Source organism: Oryza glaberrima, chromosome 1, assembly GCF_000147395.1.
Source record: "Oryza glaberrima chromosome 1, OglaRS2, whole genome shotgun sequence".
Lineage (NCBI taxonomy): Eukaryota > Viridiplantae > Streptophyta > Magnoliopsida > Poales > Poaceae > Oryza > Oryza glaberrima.
The window spans coordinates 34,481,393-34,501,011 of record NC_068326.1 but is presented as its reverse complement, the minus strand read 5'-3'; the positions used below and the strand labels follow the sequence as shown (position 1 = coordinate 34,501,011).

General features: G+C 42.3%; 4 protein-coding genes and 1 non-coding gene across 5 annotated transcripts; 3 read left to right on the top strand and 2 right to left on the bottom strand.

The window, feature by feature from the left end:
* Positions 1–5,241: 5,241 nt before the first annotated feature.
* LOC127782516 (photosystem II 22 kDa protein 1, chloroplastic) lies at positions 5,242–7,805 on the bottom strand. The gene is made up of 3 exons (XM_052309762.1): positions 7,476–7,805; positions 7,248–7,364; positions 5,242–5,896 (listed from the first exon to the last, which is right to left on the bottom strand). Exons 1-3 carry the CDS (start codon positions 7,671–7,673, stop codon positions 5,405–5,407), a joined length of 807 nt encoding a protein of 268 aa, XP_052165722.1. The 5' UTR covers positions 7,674–7,805; the 3' UTR covers positions 5,242–5,404.
* Positions 7,806–8,445: 640 nt separating this feature from the next.
* On the top strand, positions 8,446–8,517 carry TRNAQ-UUG (transfer RNA glutamine (anticodon UUG)). Its single transcript has one exon. It is a non-coding gene; the product is annotated as a tRNA-Gln (tRNA).
* A 484-nt stretch (positions 8,518–9,001) lies between these two features.
* Positions 9,002–11,959, bottom strand: LOC127757535 (uncharacterized). The gene is made up of 4 exons (XM_052283104.1): positions 11,948–11,959; positions 11,451–11,814; positions 10,180–10,457; positions 9,002–9,507 (listed from the first exon to the last, which is right to left on the bottom strand). Exons 1-4 carry the CDS (start codon positions 11,957–11,959, stop codon positions 9,205–9,207), a joined length of 957 nt encoding a protein of 318 aa, XP_052139064.1. The 3' UTR covers positions 9,002–9,204.
* Positions 11,960–12,624: 665 nt separating this feature from the next.
* Positions 12,625–15,620, top strand: LOC127762968 (AUGMIN subunit 7). The gene is made up of 9 exons (XM_052287516.1): positions 12,625–12,888; positions 13,038–13,123; positions 13,215–13,276; positions 13,427–13,518; positions 13,812–13,937; positions 14,063–14,153; positions 14,240–14,347; positions 14,512–14,610; positions 15,002–15,620. The coding sequence occupies exons 1-9, from the start codon at positions 12,755–12,757 to the stop codon at positions 15,197–15,199; spliced, it is 996 nt and encodes a 331-aa protein (XP_052143476.1). The 5' UTR covers positions 12,625–12,754; the 3' UTR covers positions 15,200–15,620.
* A 2,119-nt stretch (positions 15,621–17,739) lies between these two features.
* On the top strand, positions 17,740–19,346 carry LOC127760325 (UDP-glycosyltransferase 1-like). The gene has a single exon (XM_052284567.1). It carries the CDS (start codon positions 17,740–17,742, stop codon positions 19,210–19,212), a length of 1,473 nt encoding a protein of 490 aa, XP_052140527.1. The 3' UTR covers positions 19,213–19,346.
* Positions 19,347–19,619: the final 273 nt, after the last annotated feature.

Sequence of the window (19,619 nt, the reverse complement as noted above, 5' to 3'; positions counted from 1 at the left end):
TTTGTAGTTTTGTGTGATTTTTCTTGAAAGAAAATTTTAGCACGGTTCACCTAAAAGTGTTCTGTTCTGGTTCACTTCGCGAACGATGAGTTCGTTACTTTACCAACCAAAATTATGTCCTTGACTTAGCACAATTATTCGTATTTATATTAATTAAGAGTAGACATGATGTACCTGCCAACTACGATATTACCGACTAGTCTCTTGAAAGAGTTTATTGTGATAAAATATTGGGTATGTTTGTAGGGTAAGTGTGCTTGTGTGTATATATTCATATTTTCTTTAGAGGGGAAATCATGTTGCTCAGAACCTGTAAAAATTTCGTATTTTTAAGAGATCTTTGCAATTTCTAAAGATCTAGATAGAGCGTTATCTACGTGTACGTTACTGACGGGTAAGTAGTAGCTGAAACTGTAGTTATCCTTACGTGCCGAATTAGTTGGTCCTAGTTAATTTCATACACTACTTGTCAATGTCATCGAGATAAGTACTCCCCTTTCCTAAATATTTGACGCCGTTGACTTTTTTAAACATGTTTGACTATTCGTCTTATTCAAAAACTTTTATAATATATATATATATATATATATATATATATATATATATATATATATATATATATATATGGGTGTGTGTATGTATGTATATATATATGTATGTATGTATGTATGTATGTATGTATATATATACATAAAAGTATATTTAACAATGAATTAAATGATAGGAAAAAATTAACAATTATTTAAACTTTTTGAATAAGACGAATGGTTAAATATATTTAAAAAAGTCAATAGCGTCAAATATTTAGGGATGGAGGGAGTATATTATTAGATTAGATTAAGGGTTAGGATATTCTGTCCGGCGTGTAAAGCCCAGTGGCAAGCGCACGCCTAAATTTGACGTACAGTACAAAAGATTATCCGGCCTCTGGGTCCTTTGTATTTTAATTTCCCTTGTCAAATCACGCACTTTATTAATATAGTAGTAACAATAGTATTATATACCCAAACTTTTATCTGGTTCCTGCAAAAGAAACCTTAATTATTAGTCCAGGCCTGTGTGTTGTTATGCTTTGGAATGCTTCGGCCACCTCGTTCGGGTATATGATTAGTGAATCGTATCTTAGCTAGGGGCGGCCATTATTCGTGGATGCACCATATTGTCGCGGCCATGTGATGCAGGGTCCACACAGCTAACAACTCATATGCAGGACGATCGCGATGGCATAACAGCTACAGTTCCTTATTGTTGTTAATTGTGTGTCAGGGCAAGATCACGGTCTGTTTTGGCGTGCATTACGGTGGCTCTTTAATTCGTGTTTAATTTGTCATTTTTCCTTATTAGTAGGATTTTCTTTCTAAAAGGGATTTATCGCTTGCCAATCCTTCAGTGCCCTGAATTTTAATTATTCCCTTATATATCCTTGGATTTTAGTTTTTATCTCTTTTGTATCCTTTTTGTTAGTTGATTGTTTAGTGGATATTGAAAAAAAATCAATTTCATGTCAAGGACTATGTAAATTTGAGAAAACTAATGCCGGCAATTTTTTGTTTGACTATAATATCCATAAGGGGGAACATATAAAATTTAATATAATATTCGAGAAAAGTATGTGTAGCATTTTTTTAAAGAAATGGAAAAGAAACCATTAGCATTGTAGAACAATATTTTAAATAAAATATACAGCTAGTGTAAGAAAATATGCTACTTTTTCAGTTTCACAATGTAAGTCATTCTAGCATTTCCTACATTCATATTGATGTTAATGAATCTAGACAGATTTATTGATAGATTCATTAACATCAATATGAATGTAGGAAATGCTAAAATGACTTACATTGTGAAACGGAGGGAGTACATATATATTTTTTAATAACTAAAAACAAATAGAATTATTTTTTCTGCCACATCTAAATTTTGTATAGTAAGTAATATTTCGCATAACAAACTCATAAATTTAAAAATCTCATACAAATCTCATACAACAATCTCTACACTCCAACAATATGCTCCACAAATTTGTTTTTCTATATCTAAAGACGGTTGACTAATGGAAAGTGTGCGAAAGTGATCTAAACCAGGGGCGGAGCTACAGTAATAGGGCCGGTGTCAAGCGACACCGACGACTTTCGGTAAAACCTATAACAAAACTGCTTATCCATATGTTATTATACTATGATCTAAGTATAATTAGTATACTATGATACCGATAGACACGTTATGACACCAACGAATCGATTTTCTAGATTCGCCACTGATCTAAACCAAAATTCATGGGTATATAAGGAGTTAGTAAAACTCAAAGGAATGCAAATAGATTGGATGAAATTCCAATGGTGCATAAATAATTTTCTCAAAAAATATTGTTTTTCCTTAAGGTAGACTAGCTTCCTTTGTCTCAAAATATAGCAACGTAGTACGGGATGGGATATATACTAATATTATGAATCTGAATATCATGTGCTCTATTCTATAGTAGGTTGTTATATTTTAGAATGGAGGGAGTATTATGTAACACAACAAATATCCTAAGTAGATCATATTTTTTGAGCTTGGCTGAAATCGTAACAACGTTTTGCTTGAGTATGCGAAACAGTATGGTTCCTTAATTAGGTTATGGTTATTAACTATTACAAATTTTAAAAATGATTTAGTTTTTTTAGAACCTTATATATTTTTTTACGCCGTTTAACAATTTAAAAGACACATCCACAATAAGCTTAGCCTGTAGCTGAAAAGAAATAAACCTAGTGTTACAACTTACTACTACAAAGTAAGTACTACTGTTTAAATTAATTGATAGTACTAGTTTGCATTCTGCGAACTGCGGACAATTGGATCCAAGTATCCAACTTATCAACCGGTCGCAATATCAGTATACTTTACGAGCAGGAGCCGTGCGTCCTCATCAATCACCTATCAGTAGGCCCTGGAGACATGGATCGTACGTACACATACCCGATTAATTAAATTTCACAATTCATACGTGATGCATTCGGTATACACTTAGACAATCAGATCCCCTAACTACAAAGCAAGCAGGTCCTTAGCCAAACCTGAGGGAAAGGAAGCAAAATGAAACCTCTCAAAGGCTAACCCACAGCGAAGCAACAGTTGGGCTATGCAGTATGTGTGCACCACAAGCCTTTCCTCTTATTTGATTAAATGAAGAATTAGTTTGATCTGTCTTTCTCTTTTGGCAGTTTGGACCTGAACTAAAAGAAATCAGGAGGAGTATTAGAATATGCATGGATATAATTTCTGATTGTGTCATGGAGCAGGATGGCATATATCAAAGCGGGTACACATCTTTTCAGCTCAGCTCAGCTCGCAATGGAATGATTCATCAGGGCCTCCTTTTAGCTAAGCTAGCTACAGGGTCACTTTTAGATAGGGTTAATATTATTCAAAGCACTAAGGGTGTGTTTGGATAATAGGAAATGGGGAGTGGGATTGGGATTGGAAAATGAATGAAGGGTTAGAATTAAATGAAAAAGGAAAAATAAATGGTTAGGATTTAAAGATGTCTTTTGGTGGGTGGGAAATCATTTCTCAAACCCATTAGCCAAACACTACCTAATCAGCTAAGAGTGAAACATATATTAAATGTTATGTTAACCTTGCCGTGAGCTAGTGTTGATATCCAATCCACTCTGTCGTCAGATAAGCGTTGACATAAAGAGAGAACATTCCCTTCCCTTTTCAACAGAGAAGAAAAGGAAGCAACAGAGATCTGCTCCTTGAAAAATATTCGTTTGTTTTCAATTGCTTGTGAATTTCTTTGGACCGTATCTTCCTTTCTCATCTTCGTATACGCATAACCATTCTATTCTATGTGCGTGTGATTATACGGACGGGGTCAAGTAATTACATTCAATCGCAGAAAAATCAATTAACATCTAATCGCAACCAACAAAAATAACATGCGTGCCGTGTCAGGCATGTTGATGCAGCTGCCGATCTTTGTTGATTTGTGAAGCCAAGACAACGCAAGACGCGTCAGTTCCAGTATTTCTCTTCTCTAATAATTTTCTGATTGGAATACGTATGGGCTTAAGTTAAGTTTATGCAATAACAGATTGGGCCCAAAAATGGAGAAAGAAAAGAGGCCTCTTTACTTGGGCTTAAATGGGCTGCGGCCTGCATATGGGCCCATGTGTGCCAACGGCCGAAACGCCGGCGAGGTTCACCGGCGACCGGAACGCCGGTGGTCTCAGACCACACGCATACGGGTTTAATCAGTCTCAGCAAATAAGACGTAACTACACAACTAGTGGTAGCTGATTTGCTTAAGCCAATTACAACTCTATCTATAAGAGACACCATCTACCTATACTTCAAATACAATTTTCTCTTAAACTACTCATTCGATCTACGATCCGATTACACCGTTGTGTTCGTAACAATTAAATCTTTACAACAAGATCTCACATGATTATATTTTGATGAAAAATCACAAATTACTTTTATGATATGTCTAAATTATTTTTAGATTTCACTAAGATACTTCTTAGATATATAAAAGTAAATTCAGTAAAACCTAAAAGTAATTTACATATATTATATAAGTAACTTAAAACAAAACGAATGTAACTTTAGCATGTCATTTGAAGTAAATCCGTTGTAGAGATAAAAACATGACTCTATCTAGAAAGTAATCACCTCAGAGCATTATGAACGTATAAAAAGTATTTTAATCAAATCTAAAAGTAACTTTTATATATATATATATATATATATATATATATATATATATATATATATATATATATATATATATATATATATATATATATATATATAATCCGTTCAATGAAAAAAAGGCATAAATTAAAGTTACTTTCTTTTCTTATAAGTTACTTCTATATGTAAATTACTTTTTTTAGGCTTTACTGAATTTACTTTTATATGTCTAAGAAGTAACTTATTGAAATCTAAAAGTAATTTAAAAAGTAATTTAGACATATCATAAAAGTAATTTGTGATTTTTCATCAAAATATAATCATGTGAGATCTTGTTATAAATATTTAATTATTACGAACACAACGGTGTAATCGGATTGTAAATCGGATGAGTAATTTAAGAGATAATTTTATTTCAAGCATAGATGCTCAATGGATTAATAGCAACCAAAACTCCTAAAGTATGGGTGTCTCTGGTTAAGACTAATTGGATGTCTCTGGTTAAGACTAATTGGAGAGGCATCTCCAATTAGATTTACCGCAGCAAGTAGCTAAATCTCACGTTAATTTTCTCCATGGGCATTAATTAACAACTAATTAAACAAGGTACGTCTTTACACCTACACGTACACAGTACATATACACTTGAAAGAAAGTCTCAATGATGCGCAAGCACAACAATGGCGGCGAAACCTCGGTAGATCGATCGATCCTCGTAATTCTACTCTTCGTCGTCGTCGCTGACGAACTTGCCGGTGCCGGGGTTGATGGCGGCGATGAAGAAGAAGACGACGTTGAAGAGGACGAGCGGCTCGATCTCGTTGATGGGGACGCCGGTCTCGATGTTGAGCTGCGCGAGGGCGCCCTTGCCGGTGATGATCTCGCCGATGATGGAGAAGGCGATGCCGAGCTGCGCGAGCCGGCCGACGAACAGCTCGTTGGCCTTGGTGAAGCCGAACAGCGGGCCGCCCTCGCTGAGGCCCAGCGCGGAGCGGAAGCCCTTGCCCGGGGCGATGACGGCCTTGTCGAGGCCCGTCACCGGCTGGTCGTCGACGAAGCTGCCGCGGTCGCCGAGCGCGCCGATGGCGCCGAGGAGGGTGAAGAGGATGAAGAAGAGGAGGAGGGGCTCCGCCTCGTAGATCGGGATCCCCGTCTCCAGGTTCAGCTGCGCCAGGATTCCCTTCCCGGTGATGGCCTCACCCAGGATCGACGCCTGCACAGTTTGAGCGCTTTTGCATCAGGTTGGTATGACTCAACGATCGATTGTGCTAGTCATGCATGTACACTATACAAATTATTAAACGAGAGTAAGTTTTAAAGCACTGTAAATTTAGTGACTAAACTATCTAAGTGCTACAACATTTACAACCAGTTTTAGTTTGTTACAGTAATAAAAGAAAAAATATCACAAATCTGTAACATCATATACATCCTAGTAATATTATTGATACATGGACATCGCGTGTCATAGAGGTAGTATATAGTGTGGCAAGATGGAGGAACATGTCTTCATGACACGTCAATGTCAAGATGTGCATCGTAGCAGCATGCCACATCGGCCGACAACTAAATGCATCACTTTGGTTCGACTCCACTAGGGGTGTGTTTAGTTTACGCTAAACTTAAAAGTTTAGTTGAAATTAGAACAATATGACAGAAAAGTTGTAAGATTATTTGTGTAGAAAAGTTTTGATGTGATAAAAAAGTTAAAAGTTTAAAGAAAAAGTTTGTAACTAAGAACTAATTGTCCGACTAGAATGCTACTCGCACTCGGTTGGTGCACCGAGGTTAAAACCCATCAAGCTAAAAAGGGCAAAGGGGAAGATGAAATGGCCATTTGCCCTACCTTGGAATGAGGTTTTGACTCAGGTGCACCGACTGAGCGGCGTTTCAGCAGGATTAACGTTAGGTTGTTCACGTAGTTGTAGATTTATAATGATTTTCTTTGTTATTGCTGCAGTAAGGAGATTCATTCTTTTTTTTTCAGAAATCCCCTCTTCTTCCTAAACTGAAATATAATATGTCACTAACGTTACAACAAGCTGATAATTTAGTCACTAAATTTATAGTTCTCTAAAATTTACAAACAATATATCTGCTCGAAAGACGAATTTTTTAAAACCTACAATACCTATATTACTAAATCCAGATAATTCATTAGTTATGTGTGTGGTATACATGTGAGTTGCTAACTGGCCTAGATTAAACAATGTCCCTGTCAAAACTCGGACTGAAAAATAAAATAAAAGTAGCAATATTTGCTAGGGAGAAATATAGCATTTTTATGTGCACAGAAAATTCAAAGTAAAATATATGACACAAACTATAAAAAAATTTTAAAAAAAAAGTAGTTGGAAGCAAATCTACCTATGCAACATGTGACCCTTTATAGAATAAAGGATGACACTCCCGGGTAAAGTGCTTCCGTTAACCACAAAACTTTTGACGTTTAAGCTTGTGCTCTTGCTAGCTAGCTAACCCAAACCCGAACGCACAGGTACGTACCAAGATGGCAAGAAATGATGCATACCAAATAACTAGAAGGCCAAGAAAGGTCTACTTACGGCAAACCCGAGCATGGCAACACGCCCGACGAACAGCTCGTTCTCCTTGGTGAAACCGATCCCACCGGACGTGCCGAAGATGCCGTCCTCGGTCTTGAACTTTGGCTTCGGCTCAGCCTACATACACACGTTGACACGTTACAAAAAAGTTAGCACCATCAAACATAAGACTAAAACAAACGCGAGCTTAGCTTAGCTTAGCTTGCATTCATCCATCCAAATTCCAACCTTTCTTGCGGGCGCGGCCTTGGTCTTGGACCTGCCGAACAGCGCCACCGTCTTGACGGACACCGCGCGCCCCAGCGACGACGACGGCTGCGACAGCACGAGCCGCGAGAACGGCGTCGGCCGCACGGCCTGCAGCCTGCTGGTGCTCGCGGCGGCCACCGTGCCATTGGCTCCCGACACCAGCATCGACTGCGCCATCTCGCCCCGGGCCGCGGTGTGCGTACGTGCGCGATTAGCTGCTTGCTGCTGCTGCTGCGGTGTTCAGCTCAGGCCGCCTCGTGCTACCTCACCGATCGAGGTGGCGAGGTTTTTATGAGATCGCGCGCGCGTGAGAGGGAGATCCTGTGGCGGGTGGGAGGCGTAGGCATGGGCCGCGTGGCGTGGCTGTGGATTCAGGGGTGGCGATTGGCCGGCGGGCGCGCGGCGAGGATAGGGTGCGCGACGGGCGCGCGGGCGGCCACGTCTCCCCGAATCCCTTCTCTGGCCGCGACGCGCTGACACGGTGCGCGATCATCTCCGCTTGGGTTTTGGAGGTCCGCAGCGAACTGGCCGAGAAGAGCAGGTGGTTGGTAAACTGCACGCGTCACTGGAAAAGTGCTCCAACTCCAAGCATCTGTGTGACTCTGCGTGTTGTGTACTTGTGTTGCCTGGATTTTAGTGAACTGTGTGCCACGCCGTAGGAGTCTAGGAGGATGTTATCGACTCTCGAGTATTACTTTTTTTTTTTCCTGAGATATGTCAGGAAATTCGTTTTTTTATATGGCGTCAGGAAATTCGATTCAGCACAAAAAAGTACGGGAATGTGGAGAAGAGGATTCGTTGGATATTCCCGTGTTTTTGTTTAATTGAAGTGCCTAGCAGATGGATGCCCACAAATGAACATGTGGGTTTCAACTAGTATACTTCCCTTTGTTACTGATCTTCAGTAAAAGACAGAAGTATCACCATCGACAGACCACATGCAACAACCGGTTCCATGGTGTAGTGGTTAGCACTCCAGACTTTGAATCTGGCGACCTGGGTTCGAATCCCGGTGGGACCTACTTTTTTTTATTGCTCAAGATTAGTATGCAATTTACCCCCAAGTCACCAGATTCAGGAGTAACAAAAATGGTTCCTGGTAAATATTAGTAGTACTCAAAACAATTTAGCTCCAAATTACATCCAGGAACAAGAAAAATGAAAAGATGTTCTTGCTGAAGATAAGTACTCGTGATAGAATGAACTACTTTGAGTCAACAAGATTCAGGAGAAAAGGATATGATACATCAGTGTATATTTCAGTCTCGTTTTAAAGAGAAGAGTGTACATGAAGTACTACAAGAGTGCAAATGATGCAACAGTTAGTGGAAACAATTCAATCACAGCGAGACACTAAAATACATTAGGATTTAGGCGAAGCTTTAAAACAAAACGGGATGGCACACAATGCCATTTAATTTTGTTCGTTTTCTACCTGTAATATGAGCAACGATGTTGTATCCAGGTTGTCTGCATATGATGATAAATGAAACGCAATATACAAATAGTAACACAATAGCAAAGAATCATTTGCTGGTAGAGATCTTATAATGAGTTCAGAACACATAATATAATACATCATTACTAGTTTCTACCGAACGTAGAGGCCAATAACACATTGACATACCTCTGTCTGCTGATCTATATTAATTGTTGTTTGACTACAACTTGCCAAAACTTTTGGAGTACCACATCAGTAGAGGCACACTCAGTCCTGATGTGTCTGCTGATTTCTCTCGAGCGTGTAAGCTTTTAATAGATCAAGTCCTAAAAATATGTTGAGCAGATTCATTCCTGCCATGCCAAAAAGAGCTAGTGGAAGCTCAATTCCACTATCAAACTTGTGGGCATCAATGATCAGTTTGTATGTAATCAGTATGTGGCATGCCACCCTTGCTGATACAAATGTAGTCCAGTTGAGGACCCATTCCAGTTTCACAATTTTTCTGTTGTAATCCCGAAATCCAGCCATTCGCCTCAATTTCCTTATGTGCAAAAATACGGAGTGCAGCTGTAATCATAAACTTTGTCAGTATGTGCTGTGTACTAACTCCAGGTAAGTCATTACAACTAAAGACAACGCCACCACCCTAAACAAATAATTATTAACAATACTTGCAGCAGTAGAGACTGAACTGAAGTACTTACTCTGATAGAGGCTTATTCCCATGTTCTTAAGACATGAACAGTTTCCTTATATTCTCTAGCAACTTAATAGAGTAAAAGACGGTCTATACAGTTATTTACCAACAAAGTATTCTTTGCAAAAACAGCTCTAAGCCTCTAATATCATATACAACCCTACACGCCATCAATTCAATCTCAGTAACAATTAGTTAGACATGAAGGTTATATCAAATATGTATTACATGAGCTTGCACCTTTTGTGCAAAGGGCAGAGATACAAAATGATTTTTACAAACAACTACTGAATATGTCACACTTGAGACAAGCTGCCACCAAGATGGATAGCTGGTTGCCTGGTTGTAATGAAGGCTAAAATTTGTGCAATAGAGACTCCTTATACTGAAACACAAATCTATCCCTTTGAGTGATAAGTGAGCAAATTAGTTTATCCTGGTTAAAAGGTGGGGTCAAAAATTCAAAATTTGTCTGAATTGCCAAAAAGATGAACTTTGTCTACACAACTAGAGTGCCCAAGAATGAGAAGAGCTAGGCGTACCTCGCATACAAGAGTTAGAATTAGGTAGTTGATCGTCACATTCCGATACAGAGCTAGTGTAAAGCAAATGAGCAGAATCAGGTGGTGCATGAGAATTCCAGGAATCCGTCCACTGTACAGTCGGTAACGAAGCATATCTAATTGATCATAAGCAAAATAGCCACAAGAAAAGCACAGAGCAGAATATGCTCCAACCCAACCGCCACCAAACAATTCTTCATGCTCAAACATGTTCTTGAGGTCCTTATTATGCCATCGGTTGACAAGAACAAAGATAACTGCAAATACAACAGCATCCAGTCAGGAATGGAAGACATACGGGATAAAGCTGATTTACAGGCATAAGAATTAGAAATAACATTTGGTGGAGTTAATGGATGAAACTAAGTCCACGTATTCACCAAGATAAGATGGTATTTTTTAACACGTATCGTTTTTTTGTTTAGAGGCTAGCAGTTTTGTACAACACCCTTGCTAGTCATAATTATGTGCCCAAGAAGTGTCATGAAAAAATAGTAGGACGGCTATTGTCATATAAATTAGTACGCACAAGTCATAGCCACGACAAGCCAGTCCCCTTCTTTGCTGAGCACAATTTATATCATTCCACATACTCGAGTTCACATTAGAGTAACATAGTCATAGGCTGTTGCAGAGGTAACGTAAGCGACTATATGCTGATACAAAAGGGTACGATGACCACAATTTATATCATTCCTTATACTCAATTTCACATTCGAGTAACATTAGATTGTTGCAGAGGTTTGAGTATATTCCAATACAAAACGGGGGAAAAGACAGTCCTATGTTAAACAGAAGATGTTTTTTTGGTGAAGAAATGGAAATGTTTCCAAGCCTGTTGGCTGGCAGCTACTTGGAAGCACACCACCTCTTGGAATCAACATATACTAAGTAATGTGGGATGTAAGCTATCTTGGACAGTTCCAACCAAAAAGAGCTTAAATGAAGACAAATTAGTAGATTTTGCATTACCACTTTGGCCCAGAGAAGCAGCACTAAAACTAGCACTATACAGTAGGATTACATATTCCATGCTGCTTCCCGTTCCCTAGTACTGAACCAAAGCATCAAGCATCAACATCATCTAGTTTACCTACTGTTTAATCCTCCACGCGCGTCTCTGTCCTCAAACTAGCGTAATGTTGGAACAGAGCGTACGATTTCGTGTATCCGATGGATCCTAAGCACGGGAATAGGGAAAGCCACGGAACCAAAAGTGGGGGGTTTGGGGGGTGAGGGAGAGGCCAGACCGGAGGCGGACGTGAGCGAGGAGTGCAGGAGCGAAACGGCGGTGTTGACGAAGAGCGGGTCGCGGGAGACGGCGGCGCGCACGGCGGCGTTGGCGGCCTGGAAGAAGGCAAACCCTGCGGCCACGGGCGCCAGCTCCCGCCGCCCGCGCGCGCCGATCTCGAACCCCACCGACACCGCCCACAGCACCAGCGTCGCCGCGAAGAACGCGCTCGTGTCGCGGCCGCCGCCGCCGCCGCGATGGGGCGGAGGAGGCATGGGGCTCGTCGTCGTCGTGGCGAGCGGAGAACCGCACCGCACGATAGACTCCGTTCCCTCTTCCCCTCCCTCGGCGAGACGCGCGGCCCACGCGGTTGATGCCGGCCTCTTTTATTATTGCTGGCCTTATCACTGACATGTGGGCCCCAGCCCAAAGTATATAAATTAAGGCATTTGTACATTTGCTAATGGTTTAAATCCTTGTTGAAAGATTGTTACTAGAAAATTATAAAAATATCACTAGAATTATCATTCGAGTGGCATCATTATAGGGTTTATTCATTTTGTTGCCACTTTTAACTACACCAAAAGAGTCAAATTTTGGTTAGACTATAAACCAAACACATACTCTCTTCGTTTCATATTATAAGTCGTTTGACTCTTTTCTAATTAAACTTCTTTAAGTTTTACTAAGTTCATAGAAAAATATATCAGTATTTTCAACCTAAAACAAACATATTATCAAAATATATTTAATGAAATTAATTTGATATTTTAAATGTTACTAAAACTTTTTTTTAGACTTAGCCAAACTTAACAAAGTTTGAACAGAAAAAATTAAACGACTTATAATATGAAATGGAAGAAATACTTATCAATGCTACCCTACCAAATTTTGGTAATTCTATAAGTTTCTACTCCTAAAAAATTGTTTTACAAATTTTGATAAGTTAACAAACTAAACACAACCAACACTACCAAATTTTGATTTGATAGTGCCAAAATGTGTTAAAATTTGACAATGACAAATTTTAGAAGGGTTGAAAGTGCATACCATCTGAACAGCTCATAAATTTTTAAAAACAGTGGTAAATTTACAAATGCTACAGGTAAGTTCCAGACACCTTCAGAATTTGAAACGACAGTAAGGGAAATATAAAAACAAATTCGATTTTGAGAATTTGCAAATCTTGACACCATCTCGCTCGTTGGGTTGTCTCCGTCGAAGCGAGCGGCTCGATCCCCACCACCACCACCAGCAGCGGCAGCCTCGGCCGGCGCGGCGCGGCGAGGTGGGGAAGCGAGGAAGAGTGGGAGGGCTCTCGCCATGGCGTCGAAGCAGATGGAGGAGATCCAGCGGAAGCTGGCGGTGCTGGCCTACCCGCGGGCCAACGCCCCCGCCCAGTCCCTCCTCTTCGCCGGCGTCGAGCGCTACCGCCTCCTCGAGTGGCTCTTCTTCCGGTACGCGGCCACCCACGCCACATTCCCTATTTCCGCATCTCAATCTGCAAGGCTTGCTGCACAGTTGCGGGTAGATTTGGTCCGCGTTCTTTTTCCCCCTCACAGTCCCAACTCGAAATTGAGGGTTTCGTTTTCTCTTTGTTGCGGAGGCTCCTAGGCGACAGATCGCCGTTCACGCAGCAGAACTGGCAGGGGGATAGCCTCGACCGCGACGAGGAGAACAGCAGGATCCAACGTAAGGTTTTTTAGTTTCAAACATTTCACTACTGCTGTTGTTCTTGGGATCAAAGTGCGGTGCTGACATTGAAATGCTGGGGACTGTGCAGACCTGGCCGAGATTGCGAATTTCCTTGGTATAACGCCTTCGGTTGACACGGAGGCAATTCAGGTGAGAGAAATGGGTGTGCTTGTTTGTGTCATACGGTAACAGTTGTTGAATTTTAGCTGCTGTTATACAGGATCTATGAATTGTGAGAATGGCAGTAATATATTTGGGGTTAAATTGTCTTTGGTGTGCTCATAACTGTTCGAATTGCAGGGTAGAGGTAGCTACGATGAGCGTGTAGAGCTTCTCCGTCTCATTGTTGATCTAGTTGAAGCTAGCTGCTATGCTGACAATCCAGAGTGGAGGTTGGCTTTAAGCTTGACTATTTCTATTTGCAACGAAATAATACCCTTCATGTTATTCATACAGGACATAGTCATAAACATTGTCAGTTTGTGATAATTCAGTACTATTTTTTCATGAAACTTTTGTTCTAGGCTTCTAGCAATGTAAGAAAATAAAAGTATATCTGAAGAAAACATGTAAGAAAATAAAAGTATATCTGAAGAAAACTGAACTTTCATATACATCAAATAATCCATTAGGATCAACATGAGTGCATTGGAGACATAATTCCTAACAAATTGCTTTTTGGTAGTGTTGATGAGCAGCTGGCAAAAGATGTGCTGCTCGTAGATTCAATTGCAGAGAAACAAGCCCAAATATTTTCTGAAGAGTGCAAACTATTTCCTGCAGATGTTCAGATACAATCAATTTACCCCTTGTAAGTACTTCTTATCTGATAATTTTGTTGGCTGTAAGTACTCCCAGTTGAAGAAAAAGAGGAAAAGTAAGATGTTGAAAATCAGCTGTGTATGCTTCAAATCTTGAGTCATTCTCATTTTGCAGGCCTGATATAACAGAACTGGAGTTGAAGCTCTCCGAGTATACTAAAAAGATGTCAAATTTGCAACTGATGGTTCAGGAGTTAGCATCTAAGGTATGCGCTTAACAGCCACAGAAACCTTGATAGTCTGTAGCATGTTCTATGCTATTTACACTGATGGTACAATTGCTGTTGCTCAGTATGACTATAATCCGAATGAAGACTATGCCGAGACAGAGTTAAAACTGAGGGAACATTTGCAATCGTTCCTAGAAACAGTAAAATCCTTCAATATGATCTACACTAAGGTGAATATCTTATGCAATGGTTTCTTTTTTCTTCCCAATTTCCCATACTTCTGCTGTACGTTCAGATAAATATTTTTGACATGATATCTTTTTCTGCTAACGGTTGCCATCTTTATGTGTTTTGAGTTTTACTTGTTAGATGATAGAATTGCTTTTCATTGTAGGAAATTCATCCTTGGACACATATGATGGAGGTCCCTCAATTGCATGGTTTTGGTCCAGCTGCTAATCGCTTGTTGGAGGCATATAACACACTTTTGAAGGTACTAGCGGAATATTTGGTTTATTTGACATTTTGTTGCTCATTTCAAGTTTCGCTTCCCTCTATGGTCAATGTGTCATGATCTGGTTATTTGAATTGGTGAAAACAAATATAAAAGGAGCTGATTAGCCGGTGGTCAATGTATGTCTTGTATTGCTATCAGATTATTTCAGAATAACCAAGATGCTAATATGGTATGGTATAATATCTGATAGTTCATTGATAGACCCATCTCTCATTTAAACTAATGAAAAATTCTAGAGTTCTTTTACTTCATATTCTTTTTAACTGATTAGCTCTGTGCGGTCTTCTTGCTTGTGTCTACTGTCTTCTGTCTGGTAAACTGAGCATATAAACATTGCTTGACTTGAGTGCCTATTTGTGATGTGCAGTTCCTTAGTAATTTGAGGAGCCTACGGGATTCGTATGCAGCAATGGCTGCAGGATCGCTTTCAGCATCTAATGAGCCTTCATCTGTCACCAAAATTATCTCCGACTGTGAATCTGCACTTACATTCTTAAATAACAGCCTTTCCATCCTTTCAACTTCTGTGGCACGGGAGCAGGGTGAGACTCTGAATTCACAGTAGCCTGATATCAGGATACTTGAATAACCTTGTAGCAAGTCGATCATTTGCTTTTTGTGGCTTGTAGTATTGCCGTTGTGCCAATTGTCGTTGTGTTCTTGTGTCTGTAGTTCGTAACTGCATAGATGAAAACTTTAACATTAGCTTATATTGAAATATCATGCCGAGAGCTCTCTTTCAAGGCTGTGTACGGCTGCACGTTGCAGCGGCTGCAACGCTGTACAAAATAATGTGCGAGGCGGCCGCAGCCGCAGTAGTGCAGCCGTAACAGGCCCCAAGTTTGTGCAGTACTTGTATGTTTTTTCTTTTTTCTTTTTTTCCCCCTTTGATTCTTTGGACAGTAGTAAGTTTCGCTAAGCAAATGTACCTTTTTTCCCCCTGAAAACGGTTCTAAATTTGACACATCAATGATGAATTGAATCAAGTCACAGCCTGCACGTTGAGCCACTTCCCGGCGCTTCGTTTTCCGGATGCTGCTGCCGTAAGAGCTAGCCTTCATCAATACTGTCCATTGTCCAACACTTGTATGTTGTGTTTGCTCTTCTTGATCTTTTGGCGGTTGCCAATTTCAGTGAACAGATCTTCAAAACTTGACACCATGGTTCTGAATCTTCTGATAAACGAAGGGAAAAGCCTGCATTTCTACAGAGCCACAGCAATGCACGCACTTGTGTTTGTGTACGTATAATCAGGCTTGACATATTTGCTTTCAAGAGTTCAAGACCAAGCATTTCCCAGTCCGATCGCAACCACACGACGTTTCAGTTTTGGACGTCACAACGCCGCCGGCGTACGATTGTACGAGCTGAGGGCGATGGACTACCCACCACCTACTTCCTCTGTCCTCAAAAAATAAAGGCAAATCCTGGGGTTTTTTTTTCAACTTTGACTGCCTGTCTTATATAAATTTTTTTATAATTCGTATTTTCATTGTTGTTAGATGATAAAACATGATTAATATTTTATGTGTGACTTGTCTTTTTAATTTTTTTCATAATTTTTTCAAATAAGACGGACGGTCAAACGTTGGGCACGGAAACTAGGGTGTGTCTTTTTTTGGACGGAGGGAGTACTCCGTCTTTCCTAAAAAAACTCAACCCCTAAAATTTCAGTGCACAAATAGTAGAGAGAGAAAATGTCACATTAATACAAATTTATTACTATTGATGAGTGGATAGGAAAAGAGTATTGAAAGAATAAAATTTATCAATTTACGGTTTAAGAATAGATGAGAAGGTAGACATTGATTTACTTTAGGACAAAATTTAAGATTGGAACAGCTAGATTTTTTCACAGTTAGATGAGCTTTGAGATGTGTGCGTCAATTGGAGATATACTTCCTCCGTCCCATTAAAAAACAATTCTAGAACTGGATGTGACACATTCTAGTACAACGAATCCGGACAGATGTATGTCCAGATTCATAGTATTAGGATGTGCCGGTACTAGGTTGTTTTTTTTATGGACGGAGGGAGTAACGATTAACCAATGCATGCAGTGGTCAAGGATTGAGAACCCACGATCTGTCGAATGCTCACGTACCACTAAACCACCAAACTATGCCAATATCATAGTTATGTTACAATATAGTTACAATGTAATTACGTATCAATTATACTATAGTTATATCTAAAATTTTTTACCAAAAAAACTTATCACTGTTTTAGATACTCCCTTAAAATGGTAGTTACACCAGTTTATTTTCGGAAGGAGAGAATACTACTCTACCTCCGAGGCATCTTCAGCCATCCACCATTCCAACCGCACCATAGGAGCAACTCCTTTGGGCTTCAGCGTCCGCAATATGGGCCACTTTAATTGGTCCTGGAATGAATATTAGACTCTCCAACAATACGATTGACCTAAAGTGAACTTATTTCTCAATTGGTCCATGGAGGCCACACTCGAATCGAAATATGGGCCTGGCACATGGAGGCCCATTTGAAATGAAGGCGATGTGCCCTATTAGAAATGAATAAGTTCATTTCAGATCCCTTAACTTTACACCAAATCCGATTTTCGTTCTTGAACCCAAAAATCAGATGCAACCGGTCCCTGAACTGTCAAAATCTGTGCAAACGAAGTCCCTCGACGGTTTGAAAGGCGATTTTGACTGATGTGACGTTTGCGTGGCTGGTTTGATTAGGACTTCGTCCCACGTAACATTGACGTGGCGCATATGCGACAATTTGATCCCGAAAAAATAATAAAAAAACGTAAGCATCACGTCAGCCAAAACTGTCTTTCAAACCGTCGAGGGATCTCGTTTACACCAGTTTTTAACATATACAGATACAGGAGCCGGAGTCGGAGCCGGATCATACACCGTGTATCATACACGAACACGATCAATCACCTGATTCCTTCAACTGTTTCGTCAGCCATGACGAGCGTTTCTTTGGCTCTTTTCCTCCGAAGTACCAGTACTACATTCTTCTCCCATCCAGTCCTCAGCAAGCAAGAACTTGGGCAATCAGTTCACTGTCCTGCACTGCGCCTGCCGCTAACTAGAGATCGAACTATCGAAGGCAAGGCATGCTGCCATGGACAAGACCATCGTTCTGTACCCGGGCCTCTACGTCAGCCACTTCGTCCCCATGATGCAGCTCGCCGACGCCCTCCTGGAGCACGGCTACGCCGTCGCCGTCGCGCTCATCCACGTCACCATGGACGAAGACGCCACCTTCGCCGCCGCCGTCGCCCGCGTCGCCGCCGCCGCCAAGCCGTCGGTCACCTTCCACAAGCTCCCTCGCATCCATGACCCTCCCGCCATTACGACGATCGTCGGGTACCTGGAGATGGTGCGACGCTACAACGAGCGCCTCCGTGAGTTCCTCCGCTCCGGCGTGCGAGGCCGAAGCGGCGGCATCGCCGCGGTGGTCGTGGACGCGCCGTCGATCGAGGCGCTCGACGTCGCCAGGGAGCTCGGGATCCCGGCGTACAGCTTCTTCGCGTCGAACGCCTCCGCGCTCGCCGTGTTCCTCCACCTCCCGTGGTTCCGCGCGCGCGCGGCGAGCTTCGAGGAGCTCGGGGACGCCCCTCTCATCGTCCCCGGCGTCCCGCCCATGCCGGCGTCGCACCTCATGCCCGAGTTGCTCGAGGACCCGGAGAGCGAGACGTACAGGGCGACGGTGAGCATGCTCCGCGCGACGCTGGACGCCGACGGCATACTGGTGAACACGTTCGCTTCGCTCGAGCCTCGGGCGGTTGGTGCTCTCGGTGACCCGCTGTTTCTCCCCGCCACCGGCGGCGGCGAGCCCAGGAGGAGGGTGTCTCCGGTGTACTGCGTCGGGCCATTGGTCGTGGGACACGACGACGACGAGAGAAAAGAAAACACTAGGCACGAGTGCTTGGCGTGGCTCGACGAGCAGCCAGATCGCAGCGTGGTGTTCCTCTGCTTCGGCGGCACCGGGGCGGTCACCCACTCGGCGGAGCAGATGAGGGAGATCGCCGCCGGGCTGGAGAACTCCGGCCACCGGTTCATGTGGGTGGTACGAGCCCCTCGCGGCGGCGGCGACGACCTGGACGCGCTCCTGCCGGACGGGTTCTTGGAGCGGACCAGGACCAGCGGCCGCGGCCTCGTCGTCGAGCGGTGGGCGCCGCAGGCGGACGTGCTCCGCCACAGGTCCACGGGCGCGTTCGTGACGCACTGCGGGTGGAACTCGGCGTCGGAGGGGATCACGGCGCGCGTGCCGATGCTCTGCTGGCCGCTCTACGCCGAGCAGAGGATGAACAAGGTGTTCATGGTGGAGGAGATGGGGGTCGGCGTCGAGGTGGCCGGATGGCATTGGCAGCGCGGGGAGCTGGTCATGGCGGAGGAGATCGAGGGGAAGATCAGGCTGGTGATGGAGTCCGAGGAAGGGGAGCGGCTCAGGTCGTCGGTGGCGGCTCACGGCGAGGCCGCCGCCGTGGCCTGGAGGAAGGACGGCGGCGCCGGCGCCGGCTCGTCGCGCGCGGCGCTGCGGCGATTCTTGTCGGACGTGGGCGGCCGCGAGCTTCGATCCGTTGAGACTTGACTACTTTGGGCCTTCCACGAGATTGTCGTGGCACGCATTGGGCTACCACTGGACTAATATGGGCCCAATATGGCCCAGTTTATTTTTGGCATTCTCCCGCTCGAGCGCCCCGTTGGGCGGGAAACCAATTTTGATGGGGGACCACTTTGCGTGTATAATTTGTATACTGTATTATTAACCGATAATTTGGATAAGCTAGATTGCATTGCGGAGTAATGTAATTTGTAAAGAACACTATGGTAGGCTGCAGATATAACTCTTTTCCTCTTAAAAAAATATACGTTTATACGATTGCACTTCTGGTACATGCATTCTAATCTTTACTCCCCCATAAAAAAACCAATACTAAATGTGACATATCCTAATATAATGAATTTATATATGCTATCATCTAGAGGATAATGATT

Bases quoted from the DNA above. Each gene is read 5' to 3' on its own strand.
- LOC127782516 (XM_052309762.1), bottom strand. From the start codon at position 7,673: ATGGCGCAGTCGATGCTGGTGTCGGGAGCCAATGGCACGGTGGCCGCC. The intron at 7,365-7,475 runs GTTGGAATTTGG...GTGTGTATGTAG, and splicing joins AGGCCGCGCCCGCAAGAAAG to GCTGAGCCGAAGCCAAAGTT. The intron at 5,897-7,247 runs GTAAGTAGACCT...CAAACTGTGCAG, and splicing joins TTGCCATGCTCGGGTTTGCC to GCGTCGATCCTGGGTGAGGC.
- LOC127757535 (XM_052283104.1), bottom strand. The intron at 10,458-11,450 runs GTCTGGCCTCTC...TTGTATTTGCAG, and splicing joins CTCGCTCACGTCCGCCTCCG to TTATCTTTGTTCTTGTCAAC. The intron at 9,508-10,179 runs GTACGCCTAGCT...TTATGATTACAG, and splicing joins TTCTAACTCTTGTATGCGAG to CTGCACTCCGTATTTTTGCA.
- LOC127762968 (XM_052287516.1), top strand. From the start codon at position 12,755: ATGGCGTCGAAGCAGATGGAGGAGATCCAGCGGAAGCTGGCGGTGCTG. The intron at 12,889-13,037 runs GTACGCGGCCAC...TTTGTTGCGGAG, and splicing joins CTCGAGTGGCTCTTCTTCCG to GCTCCTAGGCGACAGATCGC. The intron at 14,348-14,511 runs GTGAATATCTTA...TTTTCATTGTAG, and splicing joins TCAATATGATCTACACTAAG to GAAATTCATCCTTGGACACA.
- LOC127760325 (XM_052284567.1), top strand. From the start codon at position 17,740: ATGGACAAGACCATCGTTCTGTACCCGGGCCTCTACGTCAGCCACTTC.